The following is an 18,499-nucleotide window of genomic DNA, read 5'->3' as shown; positions in this document are numbered from 1 at the left end:
CGTTGATAACGCGCAGTGGGTGGCGGGCTCGCTAAATTCATTGAAATAGGCGATGGCTATATTTTTCGCCAAGTGGCGGTATTCGGCGCTAAAGTCCGTAACTAGAAGCTCAGTTCGCTGGTTCTGCAAGGCAACGACACCCCGTGCGATGCAGACTTGTTGGCTCAGCAGTAAAGACAAGTTTGCTTCTGCGATGCCGTTGGACGCACGGGGGTTGTCGCAGTCCACCGTAACAAATAAGCTGGCACGCGGTGGTAACACGGTGGTTTGGGCTAGTTGGTTGCAGTTTCGCAGCATGAATAAAACGCACACAGAAGACAAGGAACAAACAAGACAGGACTGTGCTGCACTTCCAACTGATTTTATTTGAAAAAGATCGACGTTTAAATACATTCAGTTATCATGAGGTGAAACCTAATCACAATCATCCAAAAAAGCCTGTTCATTCTCCAGCAATGACAGTGAAGGCGTGCTGACGCAATTGTCACCGGCTTTCCTAATAAAAAAGGCTTCGATAATTTCACGCTGAAGCTTGTCCTTGGCGTGACCCAGAAACTGCGCCTTCTTAAACATAGGTTTGCATTTGCACGACCGGCAGTGTACGGCAAGATGGCCGCTGATACCATCTTTTACAAGAATGAAGTGTTCTAGCGCTCTTTCATTAAGACAACGCCCTGTTTGGCCAATGTACTTTTTTACACGTAAGAGAAATGCTATAAACGACCTTCGTTACACATTTTGTGATGTGCTTAATACTGCACGGCGCCTTCTTCTTTCTCGTTATCATTGGGCAAATTTTTGAAAGCTTGCATGGTGCGGAAAATACAACGTTAACGTTGTATCGGTTGGCGACCTTCTTCAGATTGTGAGATATCTTATGTAGGTACGGTATTACCTGAGTGTTATTCTGTTTCTTTCCTTTATCATCCGTTCCTTTACTTCTCTTCCTTTTCTGCATTAGGCTCTCACAAACAGCTGAAATACCATCCACCATCAGGGAAGCCGGGCATGCGTAGCCGCTCGACTTGCTGATTGACACTATCGGTTATTTGATGCGGGCAAGTTTTTTCTAGGGCAGCATTGATACAGTTCACGGCGATTCCGCGTTTAATTACCTTTGAATGAGCGCTGTTAAAAGGGAGAAGGGACTTTTGTGACCTAGGGTTATATTTCCAACATATGTGGTTCGTTCTGAAAGTAATTCTGAGGTCTAAAAACTGTATGTCGTGAGCGCAGGGAAGTTCTTACGTGAATTTTAAACCTCGTGCTGCAGCTTTAAAAGCCGTGATAATTTCTGCAACTGCGTCGTCAAGGGATGAGATAAGCGAATTGTCAAGAATCACCAAGTAATCATCGACATATCTAAAAATTCTTTTAACATGAAGGCCCTTTAGTGAATTGTTAACGCGCTTATCAACAAAACTAATATATATGTCACAAAGTATATGGGAGCTACTGATGAACCGATGCAAATGGCAGACTTTTTGGTATAAAAACGATGATTAAAATTGATGGCCGTTGTTTGAAGACAAAATTCTAAAAGCGTTAAAAAGTTATCACTGCTGACACCTGATAAATTACGAAAAGACATCTCCCATCTCTTCAATCAACTGTCTCACTGATTTAAAAAGTTCATCGTGCGGTACGGAGTAATAAAGTTCCTCAACGTCTACGGAGAAACCGATGGTATCAGAAGCAATCAGGTTTTGCTCTTGGCTGAGTTGGACGATCTCGTGCGATCCTCGAACCAGGAAAGGATCTTCAAACTTCAAGCTTGTTAACCGTCTTTGCAGGTATTGTCCAACAGCAGATTGCCAACAGTTCTTTTCTGAGACGATGACTCGAAACGGAAACTCCGGCTTGTGTGTTTTACAAGAGAAGAATGGTTCTAGGCTTCCGTTTTCAGATTGCTTGACTAGACTTACGACGGAATCGACACGCATTTCTTGTAGGAGACGAACTGCAGTGGTCTTCTGGGATTTCTTTTTGAATTTCGTTTCGTTGAAGTTCTTCTGTATAGCTTGAATGGCCTTTTCTTGGTACATGCCTTTGGGCAAAACTACAAATCCTCCCTCTTTATCGGATTGAGGTACCATTAGGTCATGCTGCTTTAAATATGTGACAACTTTCTGATGTTGAGGAGGGCGATTTGAACTGCGACTCACATTTTTTATCACGGATTCGGCTCCTTCCCAGGTGGCTCAGTTTTGTCGCGCTCCTTTGTTCTTCCAGTGATGCTACGTGCCATGGCCAGGAGTTCGTGCTCTTTTGACACAAAAATTCAAAACTTTGCCCAATGATAACGAGAAAGAAGGCGCCGTGCAGTATTAAGCACGTCACAAAGTTCACAAAATGTGTAACGAAGGTCGTTTATAGCATTTCTCTTACTGTTAAAAAGTGTACATTGGCCAAACAGGGCGTTGTTTTAATGAAAGAGCGCTAGAACACTTCAATCTTGTAAAAGATGGTATCAGCGGCCATCTTGCCGTACACTGCCGGTCGTGCAAATGCAAACCTATGTTTAAGAAGGCGTAGTTTCTGGGTCACGCCAAGGACAAGCTTCAGCGTGAAATTATCGAAGCCTTTTTTATTAGGAAAGCCGGTGACAATTGCGTCAGCACGCCTTCACTGTCATTGCTGGAGAATGAACAGGCTTTTTTGGATGATTGTGATTAGGTTTCCCCTCATGATAACTGAATGTATTTAAACGTCGAGCTTTTTCAAATAAAATCAGTTGGAAGTGCAGCACAGTCCTGTCTTGTTTGTTCCTTGTCTTCTGTGTGTTTTATTCATGCTGCGAAACTTGTCTCCATTATGAACGCGGTGGTAGAGTGACGTCGTCGTTGGACACGCGAAAAACGGGTCTTCCTGGCGCACTGTCGTCGGCTACGGTGCATGGGGCGGAGAATATCACCATGAGCTCGCGGAGGTCGATGACAGCCCCATTTTCACGAAAAAAACTGAGACCGAGGATGATGTCCTTGGAGCACTCAGCCAGCACAGCGAAGCTACCAGTGAAGTTGATACCGCGAATCTCAATCCTAGTGGTGCAGACGCCGAGCGGCATCACCACGTGACCGCCAGCAGTCCGAATTTGTGTTCCGTGCCAGAGTGTCAGCACTTTTTGCAAGAGGGTAGGAAGACCACGACTCATAACTGAGAAATCTGTGCCGGTATCGACAAGGGCAGTCACATATGGTGGTTGTCAGCGAGGACCGGTATTTCGGCTGAAACCTCATTTTCTGGAACCCGCGTAGTGGAAGGTTCGGAGTGGAGGGTCGAGGTGTCTGCAGAAATGGGGCTTCGAGCAGAGGCTGTTCTGGGCGTCGGAAGGTGGAAGATCGGGTTGAAGGGTCAAGTCGGCAAGCGGAGGATCTTGTTCGAATTGCGGAGCAACGGCGGCCCTACCCCCAGAGGTCGCCGTCTCGTTTTCCCGGCGTGGACTACGGGACTGCCGGATGGACGGCTGGCGACCTGGGGAAGAGAACCGACGGGGCGACGGCGACATGGATGGGCGCTGTGGCGAAGGCGCAGTGGGGACGCTGGCCGACAGGTACTGCTCGGTGTCACGGGGTCGTTCAACATAGCGTGGCCGGAGTGCGTCTGGTGACCACCCTCACAGGCCCATCCGACGATACGGGCAGTGGCGCAATATGTGGCCGGCTTCACCGCAGTGGAAGCACAGGGGCCGGTTGTTCGAAGTGCGCCACGCGTGTGCTTTGCTGAGGGGTGGTCGTGCGTTGGAGAGGGCAGGCGAAGTCGAAAAGCGTTGATGCGGTGCAGAATGAGCAGGGCAGTAAAACGCCGGCGGTTCTGGCGCAGAGCTGCGCAACGCTTCACTGTACGTCATGACATACGGCTCAGGCAGCGGCTGGCGACAGGCCATTTGCTGCACCGCTCGACGAACTTCGTCGTGAATGACATCCGAGATGGCTCCGAGCTGCTCGACAGGGCACAGCTTCTGTAGCTCCTCGCGCACAATGCTCCTGACAAGCTCACGGAGGGCCTCACTCTCGGTTCCAAGCAGCAGCATGTTGGCGTCCATAGCAGTTATATTCTCCAGACGGCCATAATGCGCGAACCTCTGCTGCAAGGCGCGCTCCATGCTCGTCGCCTCTCGAGCAAAGTCAACCACTGTGCTAGGAGGGTCGCGCACAAGTCCCACGAAAAGCTGCTCTTTGACTCGTTGCATAAGATGACGTACCTTCTTCGTTTCAGACATGGTAGAAACTGCGCGGTTGAAGAGCCGCGTCATGTCTTCTACGAACATGGCGACGCCCTCATTTGGCCGCTGCGCTCGGGACTGCAGGGCAACCTCAGATCACTCCTTCTGTTCGTTGCTGCCGAAGGTGTCGAGCAACTGTCGCCAGAAGCCTCGCCAGGTGGAGATAGCGGACTCGTGGTTTTCAAACCACGTCTTGGCGGAGTATTCTAGGACAAAATAGACATTGCGTAGCTTGCGGTCCTCGTCCCCACAGGCTAAACGCAGCGACTCGGTCGTAGCTGGCCAACCAGTCTTCCATGTACGTCTTCGAACTTGTCGCCATGAAACGACGCGAGAGTGCGAGGCGCATGAAGCAGCAGTGGCGGGGAACTGACGGCATTTTGGGTGGTCTGACTTGTCGCAGTGGACGACATTGCGCGGGGTCGTGCCGTCAGGGGTCGGAACTCAAGATTTAAGCCTCGCAAGCGGCGGCTTGCCTTGTGGACAGGTGTCGTGTCCACGGGGTGTAGCTAGGCGTCGTCGGAGGCTCCCGGGAGCTCTTCGTGCATTGGGAAATTACCCAGCACCTGCACCAAAATGTCACCGAAAGCCGACAGAAAGGGCAGAAGGGCACACCAGGACTAGCCAGGCAGACACACTCCGAGAACGAACGCACGAGCCGGGGAAGACTAAGAAGACCAGCGGGTGCTGTCCCACCTCATGGCGGCGCCAGTAAATGGCTAACACTGTGGCAATACTATGCCACCTGCGGAGCCTACCCCCTCTCACACACATACACAATTTACCACTACATGTGGGAATGCCCGCATCCTATCTGTGCCCTGCCCATTCACACACCAACCCCATCACCTGGGAGACCTCCCTTCCGGCCACATGAGCTGGTGAACAGCACAAGCTGATTAACCGGGCTAGCCAGGCTGGAGGGAATTAAAGGCTAGAGGGCTCTTGGGCAGAGCAGCCTGAGATTGGCTCAAAATCTAGAGCTCTTTCCTCAACATAATCTTGCAACTGGTATATCTTAAACTTGTTAGTTCATTCCAGCTGAATGAAAGAGCAGATACACCTGAACGAACAATCAGAACGAGACCCTTTATTTCCACTGCCGCTTGTCATGTGATTGTCATGTGAGGGTGTCAGAACGAGACCCTTTATTTCCACTGCCGCTTGTCATGTGATTGTCATGTGAGGGTGGCCAGGATGTCGGCAACTTCGTGGGCCAGGCACCTGAGCTCCATATTGTCCCTGGCAGCCACAACTGATATGGACTGCTGCAGCCGATCGGAAGACGGGCCCAGAATCCAGGACGATCCAGTGTCTGCAGGAAAAGTAGTGATGATTTGGTGAAGTAGAGTTTTTTCACTGGATACTGGCAGGACTAGCCTTGCATGGCTCGCAACTGTCCGAGCATAGCACCAGCACTGGGAACACACTAACGGCTCAAGCATATGTGGCTGGTGCTGGACAGTTAAGCGCTGTATAGGTGCACCATTCAGCTAGCCATTAACATGTGGGATGCTGCACAGTCTACATTCACATGAGTGTGGAAAAATAAGTTTTTTGTGAGTACTGCTGTTCATCTGTGTACCTAAGCACAGTGCTGAACAGCACTGATGTGCGCAACGCTGTGGTACGGCCTCTTCTCATGACAATATCATGAAGAGTTTGGTTGCTGTCCCCACTTTCCTCTTTCTTGTGTAAGCATTGTTTTTTGCCACAAAATCATACCAGCTGCCCTTTTCACCTTGTAGCTTGTGAATACCGTGTGAAAAATTTCAACTTGCTTGTGGCTTCATGAAAGTTGATGGCGCAATTCACAATGCTCACTGGGATGTGAACGGCGTCTGTGTTGGTTTTTTGGGAGGAGATTGATACCAAACTCTGAAATGGACAGGGTCCTCCAAGATGTGTTGGAGATGTTTAGCCCCTATTTTTGCACTGATGCGAGTGTTTGATGGTAACTCTATGGAAGAGAACCAGGTGTTGCACTTGTAAAGTTGAGTGCAAGAATAAAAATCTATAGCTTACTGGTGTGACTGTTGATGATGCCAGTGTCAACAGCTAGGGGTCCTGGCCTGAGTGACGCATTCTAAAATACTTGCTGCAGGATAAAACAACCCTGAACATGCACTGCAAAGATCTCAATTCCGTTTCAATGCAACATCTTAATAAAAATTGAAAACTGCAGGTTTCAATATCACGAGTTGGGACATGGGCTCATATGAGGGGCGCCATAACCCCTTCAAGAGCGAATTAAATCTGCAGAAAGGAAAAACCTTTTTTTGCCTAAATCACGATCAGTAGACTGAATAGAAGTGATGTGCAAATAATTACGGAAAAATATTCATATTTTGAGCATATTTTATTTGCGTCTACATATGTGGACATAGCGCCTCAAAGCTGCTACATTAATGTAAACACTGCAACATTTGCTTGCCTTTTCTAACTGATTGTTAGACATGAATAAATGTTAGCTCATGAGAATATACGCTTCAGAAAATTATCCTATAGTTCACAACCTAAGAAACAGATAAAAAGAGGAATTCTGGGACAACAGGCAGAGGAAAATTCGGCATTTCTGGCAATGGACGCAGCTTTTAGATGTGAAGCCTTCATGCTGGCCCCGTTGTGCAATTAACGTGTTCAGAAGTTGGGGTCAATGGTTGGTTCTATCATAGGCAGTGCTTAAAAGTCTGGCTTCCTCCAAGAGGTCTCCAGTGATTTAGTACAGGTGGAGAGGGAGAGAAAGCAGCTTGTGGCCTGTTTTACGCATGGCTTTTACAAAAAAGCGAAATCATTTTTAATCGTTGTTAGCTCAATTTATGTCAGAGACCTGAAAAAAACTATCTCCATGCTTCACCACTGCACTGATTGTCGTTTTGTAGTCTTGGAGCTGAGCGGCCAGCTCTTAACTGACCCATGGTGTGAGGGTACGGGTTCCCCATCTTCATCCCCCTTTAATGTTTAATGCTGCCACTTTATTTTTCTCTGCCTCGGGCTTTATACAAAATGTTATTGATTCTTGCTAAATACCACAGAGAAATTTTGAAAATGATACAGGAGGAATGTTTAGACCAGCACTGAAAAGAAGCACAAAAAATGGTTTCTTGCTTCAGATTCAAGCAGTCTACTTTCTAGCATGGGGGCTCTCAGATCCCTATTCAATATTGGTAGCGGGCGTAAGACCCTCTGAGACCCCCGACTTTAAGCATTGATCATAGCGTGCTGTTTTTTTGCCAGCTGCGGCTCAGCGTTGTGGCAGTTCTTTGTGACTATCTGCGGGTCTTCATTGCTCAGTTGGCCATGCTTGTCTCGAGGTGCTTCTCCATCCGCTATTTTCATGAACAATGCTTCAGTGCAGAAGTTGTCCAACGTTCTCCTTGTAGAAGCATAGTTTTCAACACCTGTAAGCAATAATCCCAGTTCGTACCGCACTTGCACAAAAAAACGGCGCATAGTGGGCAGAAAACGCCACTTTGATATTTTCGGCCTTAAAACGCCATGTCCATGTTTGTGGACGCACCACTCTGAACGTCTACCGCAGCACTTTTTCTTTGTCTATGTCAATGAAAATTGGCGTGCCGTTTCTATGTTAACCCACAGACATATTCCGAAGGTAACTGGCATCATTCACGACCACTTGAAAAGACAGCATGCAAAAATAAAAGCTATTCACTCGTCCCGCCAAATGACGTCGCGATGCCCATCTTTTCATTTTACAAACACATTTCACTGTAGCTGCAAGAGATGACGCCACAACTTGACACGGAGGGTCAAAATGGTAAGAGCACGGAATTCAGAGCTGTCCATTCGCCTTGAATACGAAAATACGTGCAGGCTTAGGTTGCATCCACATATGTTGACGCAGCGCCTGAAGGGGATAACGGAGGGCTCCAAATTAATTTTGACCACCTGCAGATCTGAGGCGTGCATTGACATCACGTAACTCATGGGTGACTTTTGCATTTCGCCTCCATCGTAACATTCATCTCTTTGGGTTGCTGTGGCGCTGTGAACTGCCAAAATACTTGTAAAGTGAATTTTGTTATTTGAATTGCCAGTTTATTTAAACTGATACCTCAGTCATGTCAACATCATATGCGTGAAAGGCCCTATTAATTCAAACTCTGCATACTTTTAACAAATTTTTCAGTGCTCTTTTGACTTCAAATTACTGAGAGTCGACTGTATTTTATATTCATGATACAAATATTAGATATTAAATAAATATAATTAGGAAATCGAGATAATTTGAACTGCCAGCTCTCGAATGCTCGCCAATTCGGACGCCAATAGTCTCGCACCAGTTATTCGGTCCAGGTATGACTAGCGTGGCAAGAGATCATTGAAATAGCTTTACTCAACCTACACGCAGAGTCAGCCCATTTGAAGGGTCTAAAGTAGTTTCGGCCGAGCTGCGGGTAGTACGTGCCTAGCACTGGTGCCAGTTCTCTGCACGATGCATACAGCTAAAAAAAAAAAAGTTAATTTGTGTGCAAGTTGGTTTCATTATGAAAATTCGAAATGAGCAGTTGTCGTTTACCCAGCTCGCTCACACTGGCAGTTGCTTTCCCAGAGAAGGGGTAGATAGCGCGAGAGCAAACTTCCGGTAAACTATAGAGTGCGCATCGTGCCAGAATCCTTATCTATCCGTATCTACAGGACCATGGGCTCTTCGGTTCACAGCTAGTCAGCTGACCACACCCAAGTATGAAAAGCAGGATGTGGCGTCGTTTTATCACCTTCGATCTCCATTTGCCTCCGAATGCAGGCCTTGCGGTTGCATCGTTGCACGCTTTTTGCTTTGAGCTGTGCAATGCCATTCCACGGAGGGTAGAGAGGTGGAGGGAGGAGGAAGTACGAGTCGATTTATTAAGTCAGCTTTTTTTAGTCAGTGGGGGCTGCTAGTTAAAGATTCAACTTATATTTGAAGTCAAGTTATATGCAGTAATATACGGGGTTACTTTTTCTAACCTTCTCTTTTTTTTCTTACATTGTTGAGATGGCGGGTGCACACCAAGAAATGCTATATTTCTTGCTCCATTGTCAAAAGTTTGTTCACTTCTTTCAATGCTACATATTCTGCCCTTTTTCATGTCTGTGCTTTTCTACTGCCCAAGGCCTAAGAAGAACATGGCTAGTGGCATATTGTAGATACCATTCTTACCTCGTATGCGCTCCACAAAGGTCTTAAGCAACTTGATTGCTTCCAGGGAAAGGCTGGAGTACTTGGTCATCTCTGGTACATGCAATCAAGCAAGGTGAGTGATTAAATGCCACAGTGCATCCACGAATGAACTGCACTGTGCAGCTCAAAGCACGAACAAGCATGGACACCCAATGAGTAAAAGCAATGTGATATGTATGGTGAAAAAAAAGAGACAAGCCTTCAATGTCAAGAAAAAAAAAAACATGGGACAGTGCTTTTGTTGCCTCCAAGACTGTTTATGTGGGGTCCTTCCATCTGCACTGTATGTATTAGCAATGCACCGCAATTGCCCCTACCACTCCAGCTGGCTTCTCTTGTCAATCCAAAAAAAGCTGTTTGAGAGGCAGTAGTTAAACGAGAAAAGTTCACACTGCTGTGCACGTTGGTGACACTGCTCACTGAAAACAACTCAAACTCCTTTCAGTGCTCCCTATAGACCTTTGCATCAAGCAAGGGAGGTGTGGAAATTTCTCCTCTCTGAACTGCTGTAAACTGGTTCCACTGCCGCTTCCACCGTGCTAGCACCAAGTGCACACAACAGCCCGGCGAGCAATATGGCGACACCAAGGGAGCCCTTATCAAAAATACTCCTCAGTTCAGATTCACCATAAGGGAGTTCGCATCCACCCAAGTGCAGCCATACGGCTACAAAGGAAAGCTATACAGCTTTCTCAGAAACTTTGCAGTTAAAGAAAAATTCGTCCTGGCCCGCAATTCACCATGTTTGCAGGATAGCCCTATAGGCAAGTAAGACTTATTTGGCGAGACAGCTTGCCCTGGATACGTTGGGCATCACTGCTAACTACAGTCCGTTTCATATATCAAGCGCAGCACTATCAAAGTGCTCTTGTTTGTGCTGCATACATCTCGGCGAGTGAAAAATAATAAATGCTTCGTCTGTGGGCTTAATACACAATACATTTGACATGAGCTTGGTAGCACATGCTCTCACTGCTGACAAAATGCTAGCAATTCTTATATACAGTAAAAGCTCGTTAGTTCGAACTTCACGAGACCAGAAAAAAGTTCGCATTATCGTATGTTCGAATTATCGAATGGCCTCAAAAAAACTGTCAAGAACCATTTGCATTACGGTATATGTAGTACCCTACTTACTCACATAACAAACCCACTTGCATAATAAACCCACCTACCCCGATTTTTGCATAAGAATTTGAAAAAAAAAACGCCAGTCATTAACGCTTCCCTCCGTTTGTTTCGCACCGTCATGGTCCACAACACATTTCTTGGCAGTGCACCCAGATGCTGCACAGCGATAACATTTACCTTTTGACCTTAGCTCTGGCAAGGGGAGGGGGGGGGGGGAGGAAGCAAACTTGGCAGAGTGCCAGCGCTTGTCAGGTTGTGCAAGCATCCTTTACGATTTTTGCCTAAGAATTTGAAAAAAAAAACCGCAAGTCGTTAACCTTTCCCTCCGTTTCGCACCGTCATGGTCCACAACGCATTTCTTGGCAGTGCACCCGGATGCTGCGCAGCGATAACATTTACCTTTTGACCTTAGCTCTAGCAAGGGGAGGGGGGGGAGGAAGCGAACTTGGCAGAGTGCCAGCGCTTGTCCGGTTGTGCAAGCATCGTTTACAATTTTTGCCTAAGAATTTGAAAAAAAAAAACGCCAGTCGTTAACCCTTCCCCCCGTTTTGCACCGTCATGGTCCACAACGCATTTCTTGGCAGTGCACCCGCATGCTGCGCAGCGATAACATTTACCTTTTGACCTTAGCTCTAGCAAGGGGAGGGGGGGAGGAAGCGAACTTGGCAGAGTGCCAGCGCTTGTCCGGTTGTGCAAGCATCCTTTACAATTTTTGCCTAAGAATTTGAAAAAAAAAACGCCAGTCATTAACCCTTCCCTCCGTTTCGCACCGTCATGGTCCACAACGCATTTCTTGGCAGTGCACCCGGATGCTGCGCAGCGATAACATTTACCTTTTGACCTTAGCTCTAGCAAGGGGAGGGGGGGAGGAAGCGAACTTGGCAGAGTGCCAGCGCTTGCCCGGTTGTGCAAGCATCGTTTTCGATTTTTGCATAAGAATTTGAAAAAAAAAACGCAAGTCGTTAACCTTTCCCTCCGTTTCGCACCGTCATGGTCCACAACGCATTTCTTGGCAGTGCACCCGGATGCTGCGCAGCGATAACATTTACCTTTTGACCTTAGCTCTAGCAAGGGGAGGGGGGGGGGAGGAAGCGAACTTGGCAGAGTGCCAGCGCTTGTCCGGTTGTGCAAGCATCGTTTACAATTTTTGCCTAAGAATTTGAAAAAAAAAAAACGCCAGTCGTTAACCCTTCCCCCCGTTTCGCACCGTCATGGTCCACAACGCATTTCTTGGCAGTGCACCCGGATGCTGCGCAGCGATAACATTTACCTTTTGACCTTAGCTCTAGCAAGGGGAGGAAGCGAACTTGGCAGAGTGCCAGCGCTTGTCCGGTTGTGCAAGCATCCTTTACGATTTTTGCCTAAGAATTTGAAAAAAAAAAACGCCAGTCGTTAACCCTTCCCCCCGTTTTGCACCGTCATGGTCCACAACGCATTTCTTGGCAGTGCACCCGCATGCTGCGCAGCGATAACATTTACCTTTTGACCTTAGCTCTAGCAAGGGGAGGGGGGAGGAAGCGAACTTGGCAGAGTGCCAGCGCTTGCCCGGTTGTGCAAGCATCGTTTTCGATTTTTGCATAAGAATTTGAAAAAAAAAACGCCAGTCGTTAACGCTTCCCTCCGTTTCGCACCGTCATGGTCCACAACGCATTTCTTGGCAGGGCACCCGGATGCTGCGCAGCGATAGCATTTACCTTTTGACCTCAGCTCTAGCAAGGGGAGGGGGGGACAAAGCGAACTTGACAGAGTGCCAGCGCTTGCCCGGTTGTGCAAGCATCGTTTTCGATTTTTGCATAAGAATTTGAAAAAAAAAAACGCCAGTCGTTAACGCTTCCCTCCGTTTCGCACCGTCATGGTCCACAATGCATTTCTTGCCAGTGCACCCGGATGCTGCGCAGCGATAACATTTACCTTTTGACCTTAGCTCCAGCAACGGGAGGAGGGGGGGAGGAAGCGAACTTGGCAGAGTGCCAGCGCTTGCCCGGTTGTGCAAGCATCGTTTACGATTTTTGCCTAAGAATTTGAAAAAAAAAACGCCAGTCGTTAACGCTTCCTTCCGTTTCGCACCGTCATGGTCCACAACGCATTTCTTGGCAGTGCACCTGGATGCTGCGCAGCGATAACATTTACCTTTTGACCTTAGCTATAGCAAGGGGAGGGGGGAGGAAGCGAACCTGACAGAGTGCCAGCGCTTGTCCGGTTGTGCAAGCATCGTTTACGATTTTTGCCTAAGAATTTGAAAAAAAAAGCCAGTCGTTAACGCTTCCCTCCGTTTCGCACCGTCATGGTCCACAACGCATTTCTTGGCAGTGCACCCGGATGCTGCGCAGCGATAACATTTACCTTTTGACCTTAGCTCTAGAAAGGGGAGGGGGGAGGAAGCGAACCTGACAGAGTGCCAGCGCTTGTCCGGTTGTGCACGCATCGTTTACGATTTTTGCCTAAGAATTTGAAAAAAAAAGCCAGTCGTTAACCTTTCCCTCCGTTTCGCACCGTCATGGTCCACAACGCATTTCTTGGCAGTGCACCCGGATGCTGCGCAGCGATAACATTTACCTTTTGACCTTAGCTCTAGAAAGGGGAGGGGGGAGGAAGCGAACCTGACAGAGTGCCAGCGCTTGTCCGGTTGTGCAAGCATCGTTTACGATTTTTGCCTAAGAATTTGAAAAAAAAAACACCTATCGTTAACGCTTCCCTCCGTTTCGCACCGTCATGGTCCACAACGCATTTCTTGGCAGTGCACCCGGATGCGGCGCAGCGATAACATTTACCTTTTGACCTTAGCTCTAGCAAGGGGAGGAAGTGAACTTGACAGAGTGCCAGCGCTTGCCCGGTTGTGCAAGCATCGTTTACGATTTTTGCGTAAGAATATGAAAAAAAAAACGCGTCGTTAACGCTTCCCTCCGTTTCGCACCGTCATGGTCCACAACGCATTTCTTGGCAGTGCACCCGGATGCTGCGCAGCGATAACATTTACCTTTTGACCTTAGCTCCAGCAACGGAAGGAGGGGGGAGGAAGCGAACTTGGCAGAGTGCCAGCGCTTGCCCGGTTGTGCAAGCATCGTTTACGATTTTTGCCTAAGAATTTGAAAAAAAAAACGCCAGTCGTTAACGCTTCCTTCCGTTTCGCACCGTCATGGTCCACAACGCATTTCTTGGCAGTGCACCCGGATGCTGCGCAGCGATAACATTTACCTTTTGACCTTAGCTATAGCAAGGGGAGGGGGGAGGAAGCGAACCTGACAGAGTGCCAGCGCTTGTCCGGTTGTGCAAGCATCGTTTACGATTTTTGCCTAAGAATTTGAAAAAAAAAGCCAGTCGTTAACGCTTCCCTCCGTTTCGCACCGTCATGGTCCACAACGCATTTCTTGGCAGTGCACCTGGATGCTGCGCAGCGATAACATTTACCTTTTGACCTTAGCTATAGCAAGGGGAGGGGGGAGGAAGCGAACCTGACAGAGTGCCAGCGCTTGTCCGGTTGTGCAAGCATCGTTTACGATTTTTGCCTAAGAATTTGAAAAAAAAAAGCCAGTCGTTAACGCTTCCCTCCGTTTCGCACCGTCATGGTCCACAACGCATTTCTTGGCAGTGCACCCGGATGCTGCGCAGCGATAACATTTACCTTTTGACCTTAGCTCTAGAAAGGGGAGGGGGGAGGAAGCGAACCTGACAGAGTGCCAGCGCTTGTCCGGTTGTGCAAGCATCGTTTACGATTTTTGCCTAAGAATTTGAAAAAAAAAACACCTATCGTTAACGCTTCCCTCCGTTTCGCACCGTCATGGTCCACAACGCATTTCTTGGCAGTGCACCCGGATGCGGCGCAGCGATAACATTTACCTTTTGACCTTAGCTCTAGCAAGGGGAGGAAGTGAACTTGACAGAGTGCCAGCGCTTGCCCGGTTGTGCAAGCATCGTTTACGATTTTTGCGTAAGAATATGAAAAAAAAACGCGTCGTTAACGCTTCCCTCCGTTTCGCACCGTCATGGTCCACAACGCATTTCTTGGCAGTGCACCCGGATGCTGCGCAGCGATAACATTTACCTTTTGACCTTAGCTCCAGCAACGGAAGGAGGGGGGAGGAAGCGAACTTGGCAGAGTGCCAGCGCTTGCCCGGTTGTGCAAGCATCCTTTACGATTTTTGCCCAAGAATTTGAAAAAAAGAAAACGCCAGTCGTTAACGCTTCCCTCCGTTTCGCACCGTCATAGTCCACAACGCATTTCTTGGCAGTGCACCCGGATGCTGCGCAGGGATAACATTTACCTTTTGACCTTAGCTCTAGCAAGGGGAGGAGGGGAGGAAGCGAACTTGGCAGAGTGCCAGCGCTTGTCCGGTTGTGCGAGCATCGTTTACAATTTTTGCATAAGAATTTGAAAAAAAAAACGCCAGTCGTCAACGCTTCCCTCCGTTTCGCACTGTGATGGTCCACAACGCATTTCTTGGCAGTGCACCCGGATGCTGTGCAGCGATAACATTTACCTTTTGACCTTAGCTCTAGCAAGGGGAGGAGGGGGGGAGGAAGCGAACTTGGCAGAGTGCCAGCGCTTGTCCGGTTGTGCAAGCATCGTTTACGATTTTTGCCTAAGAATTTGAAGAAAAAAACGCCAGTCGTTAACGCTTCCTTCCGTTTCCCACCGTCATGGTCCACAACACATTTCTTGGCAGTGCACCCGGATGCCGCGCAGCGATAACATTTACCTTTTGACCTTAGCTCTAGCAAGGGGAGGGGGGAGGAAGCGAACTTGGCAGAGTGTCAGCGCTTGTCCGGTTGTGCAAACATCGTTTACGATTTTTGCCTAGGAATTTGACAAAAAAAAACGCCAGTCGTTAACGCTTCCTTCCGTTTCCCACCGTCATGGTCCACAACGCATTTCTTGGCAGTGCACCTGGATGCTGCGCAGCGATAACATTTACCTTTTGACCTTAGCTCTAGCAAGGGGAGGGGGGGAGGAAGCGAACTTGACAGAGTGCCAGCGCTTGCCCGGTTGTGCAAGCATCGTTTTCAATTTTTGCATAAGAATTTGAAAAAAAAAACGCCAGTCGTTAACGCTTCCCTCCGTTTCGCACCGTCATGGTCCACAACGCATTTCTTGGCAGTGCACTTGGATGCTGCGCAGCGATAACATTTACCTTTTGACCTTAGCTATAGCAAGGGGAGGGGGGAGGAAGCGAACCTGACAGAGTGCCAGCGCTTGTCCGGTTGTGCAAGCATCGTTTACGATTTTTGCCTAAGAATTTGAAAAAAAAAGCCAGTCGTTAACGCTTCCCTCCGTTTCGCACCGTCATGGTCCACAACGCATTTCTTGGCAGTGCACCCGGATGCTGCGCAGCGATAACATTTACCTTTTGACCTTAGCTCTAGAAAGGGGAGGGGGGAGGAAGCGAACCTGACAGAGTGCCAGCGCTTGTCCGGTTGTGCACGCATCGTTTACGATTTTTGCCTAAGAATTTGAAAAAAAAAGCCAGTCGTTAACCTTTCCCTCCGTTTCGCACCGTCATGGTCCACAACGCATTTCTTGGCAGTGCACCCGGATGCTGCGCAGCGATAACATTTACCTTTTGACCTTAGCTCTAGAAAGGGGAGGGGGGAGGAAGCGAACCTGACAGAGTGCCAGCGCTTGTCCGGTTGTGCAAGCATCGTTTACGATTTTTGCCTAAGAATTTGAAAAAAAAAACACCTATCGTTAACGCTTCCCTCCGTTTCGCACCGTCATGGTCCACAACGCATTTCTTGGCAGTGCACCCGGATGCGGCGCAGCGATAACATTTACCTTTTGACCTTAGCTCTAGCAAGGGGAGGAAGTGAACTTGACAGAGTGCCAGCGCTTGCCCGGTTGTGCAAGCATCGTTTACGATTTTTGCGTAAGAATATGAAAAAAAAAACGCGTCGTTAACGCTTCCCTCCGTTTCGCACCGTCATGGTCCACAACGCATTTCTTGGCAGTGCACCCGGATGCTGCGCAGCGATAACATTTACCTTTTGACCTTAGCTCCAGCAACGGAAGGAGGGGGGAGGAAGCGAACTTGGCAGAGTGCCAGCGCTTGCCCGGTTGTGCAAGCATCGTTTACGATTTTTGCCTAAGAATTTGAAAAAAAAAACGCCAGTCGTTAACGCTTCCTTCCGTTTCGCACCGTCATGGTCCACAACGCATTTCTTGGCAGTGCACCCGGATGCTGCGCAGCGATAACATTTACCTTTTGACCTTAGCTATAGCAAGGGGAGGGGGGAGGAAGCGAACCTGACAGAGTGCCAGCGCTTGTCCGGTTGTGCAAGCATCGTTTACGATTTTTGCCTAAGAATTTGAAAAAAAAAGCCAGTCGTTAACGCTTCCCTCCGTTTCGCACCGTCATGGTCCACAACGCATTTCTTGGCAGTGCACCTGGATGCTGCGCAGCGATAACATTTACCTTTTGACCTTAGCTATAGCAAGGGGAGGGGGGAGGAAGCGAACCTGACAGAGTGCCAGCGCTTGTCCGGTTGTGCAAGCATCGTTTACGATTTTTGCCTAAGAATTTGAAAAAAAAAAGCCAGTCGTTAACGCTTCCCTCCGTTTCGCACCGTCATGGTCCACAACGCATTTCTTGGCAGTGCACCCGGATGCTGCGCAGCGATAACATTTACCTTTTGACCTTAGCTCTAGAAAGGGGAGGGGGGAGGAAGCGAACCTGACAGAGTGCCAGCGCTTGTCCGGTTGTGCAAGCATCGTTTACGATTTTTGCCTAAGAATTTGAAAAAAAAAACACCTATCGTTAACGCTTCCCTCCGTTTCGCACCGTCATGGTCCACAACGCATTTCTTGGCAGTGCACCCGGATGCGGCGCAGCGATAACATTTACCTTTTGACCTTAGCTCTAGCAAGGGGAGGAAGTGAACTTGACAGAGTGCCAGCGCTTGCCCGGTTGTGCAAGCATCGTTTACGATTTTTGCGTAAGAATATGAAAAAAAAACGCGTCGTTAACGCTTCCCTCCGTTTCGCACCGTCATGGTCCACAACGCATTTCTTGGCAGTGCACCCGGATGCTGCGCAGCGATAACATTTACCTTTTGACCTTAGCTCCAGCAACGGAAGGAGGGGGGAGGAAGCGAACTTGGCAGAGTGCCAGCGCTTGCCCGGTTGTGCAAGCATCCTTTACGATTTTTGCCCAAGAATTTGAAAAAAAGAAAACGCCAGTCGTTAACGCTTCCCTCCGTTTCGCACCGTCATAGTCCACAACGCATTTCTTGGCAGTGCACCCGGATGCTGCGCAGGGATAACATTTACCTTTTGACCTTAGCTCTAGCAAGGGGAGGAGGGGAGGAAGCGAACTTGGCAGAGTGCCAGCGCTTGTCCGGTTGTGCGAGCATCGTTTACAATTTTTGCATAAGAATTTGAAAAAAAAAAACGCCAGTCGTCAACGCTTCCCTCCGTTTCGCACTGTGATGGTCCACAACGCATTTCTTGGCAGTGCACCCGGATGCTGTGCAGCGATAACATTTACCTTTTGACCTTAGCTCTAGCAAGGGGAGGAGGGGGGGAGGAAGCGAACTTGGCAGAGTGCCAGCGCTTGTCCGGTTGTGCAAGCATCGTTTACGATTTTTGCCTAAGAATTTGAAGAAAAAAACGCCAGTCGTTAACGCTTCCTTCCGTTTCCCACCGTCATGGTCCACAACACATTTCTTGGCAGTGCACCCGGATGCCGCGCAGCGATAACATTTACCTTTTGACCTTAGCTCTAGCAAGGGGAGGGGGGAGGAAGCGAACTTGGCAGAGTGTCAGCGCTTGTCCGGTTGTGCAAACATCGTTTACGATTTTTGCCTAGGAATTTGACAAAAAAAAACGCCAGTCGTTAACGCTTCCTTCCGTTTCCCACCGTCATGGTCCACAACGCATTTCTTGGCAGTGCACCCGGATGCCGCGCAGCGATAACATTTACCTTTTGACCTTAGCTCTAGCAAGGGGAGGGGGGGAGGAAGCGAAC

The 18,499-nt window shown here is 48.5% G+C and overlaps 1 protein-coding gene across 1 annotated transcript in view; it reads right to left on the bottom strand.

Moving 5' to 3' along the window:
• Nucleotides 1-5,293: 5,293 nt before the first annotated feature.
• LOC144124506 (proteasome adapter and scaffold protein ECM29) overlaps nt 5,294-18,499 on the bottom strand; it is a 409,805-nt gene continuing 396,599 nt past the window's right edge. Inside the window, 2 exon segments of the mRNA XM_077657223.1 lie at nt 5,294-5,540; nt 9,390-9,461. Coding sequence (XP_077513349.1) covers nt 5,404-5,540; nt 9,390-9,461 — 209 coding nt within the window. The 3' untranslated portion in view covers nt 5,294-5,403.

The sequence above is a fragment of the Amblyomma americanum genome, chromosome 3, assembly GCF_052857255.1.
Source record: "Amblyomma americanum isolate KBUSLIRL-KWMA chromosome 3, ASM5285725v1, whole genome shotgun sequence".
Classification (NCBI taxonomy): domain Eukaryota; kingdom Metazoa; phylum Arthropoda; class Arachnida; order Ixodida; family Ixodidae; genus Amblyomma; species Amblyomma americanum.
Note: the sequence above shows the minus strand (reverse complement) of the source record. Positions and strands in the feature narration are given on the sequence as shown.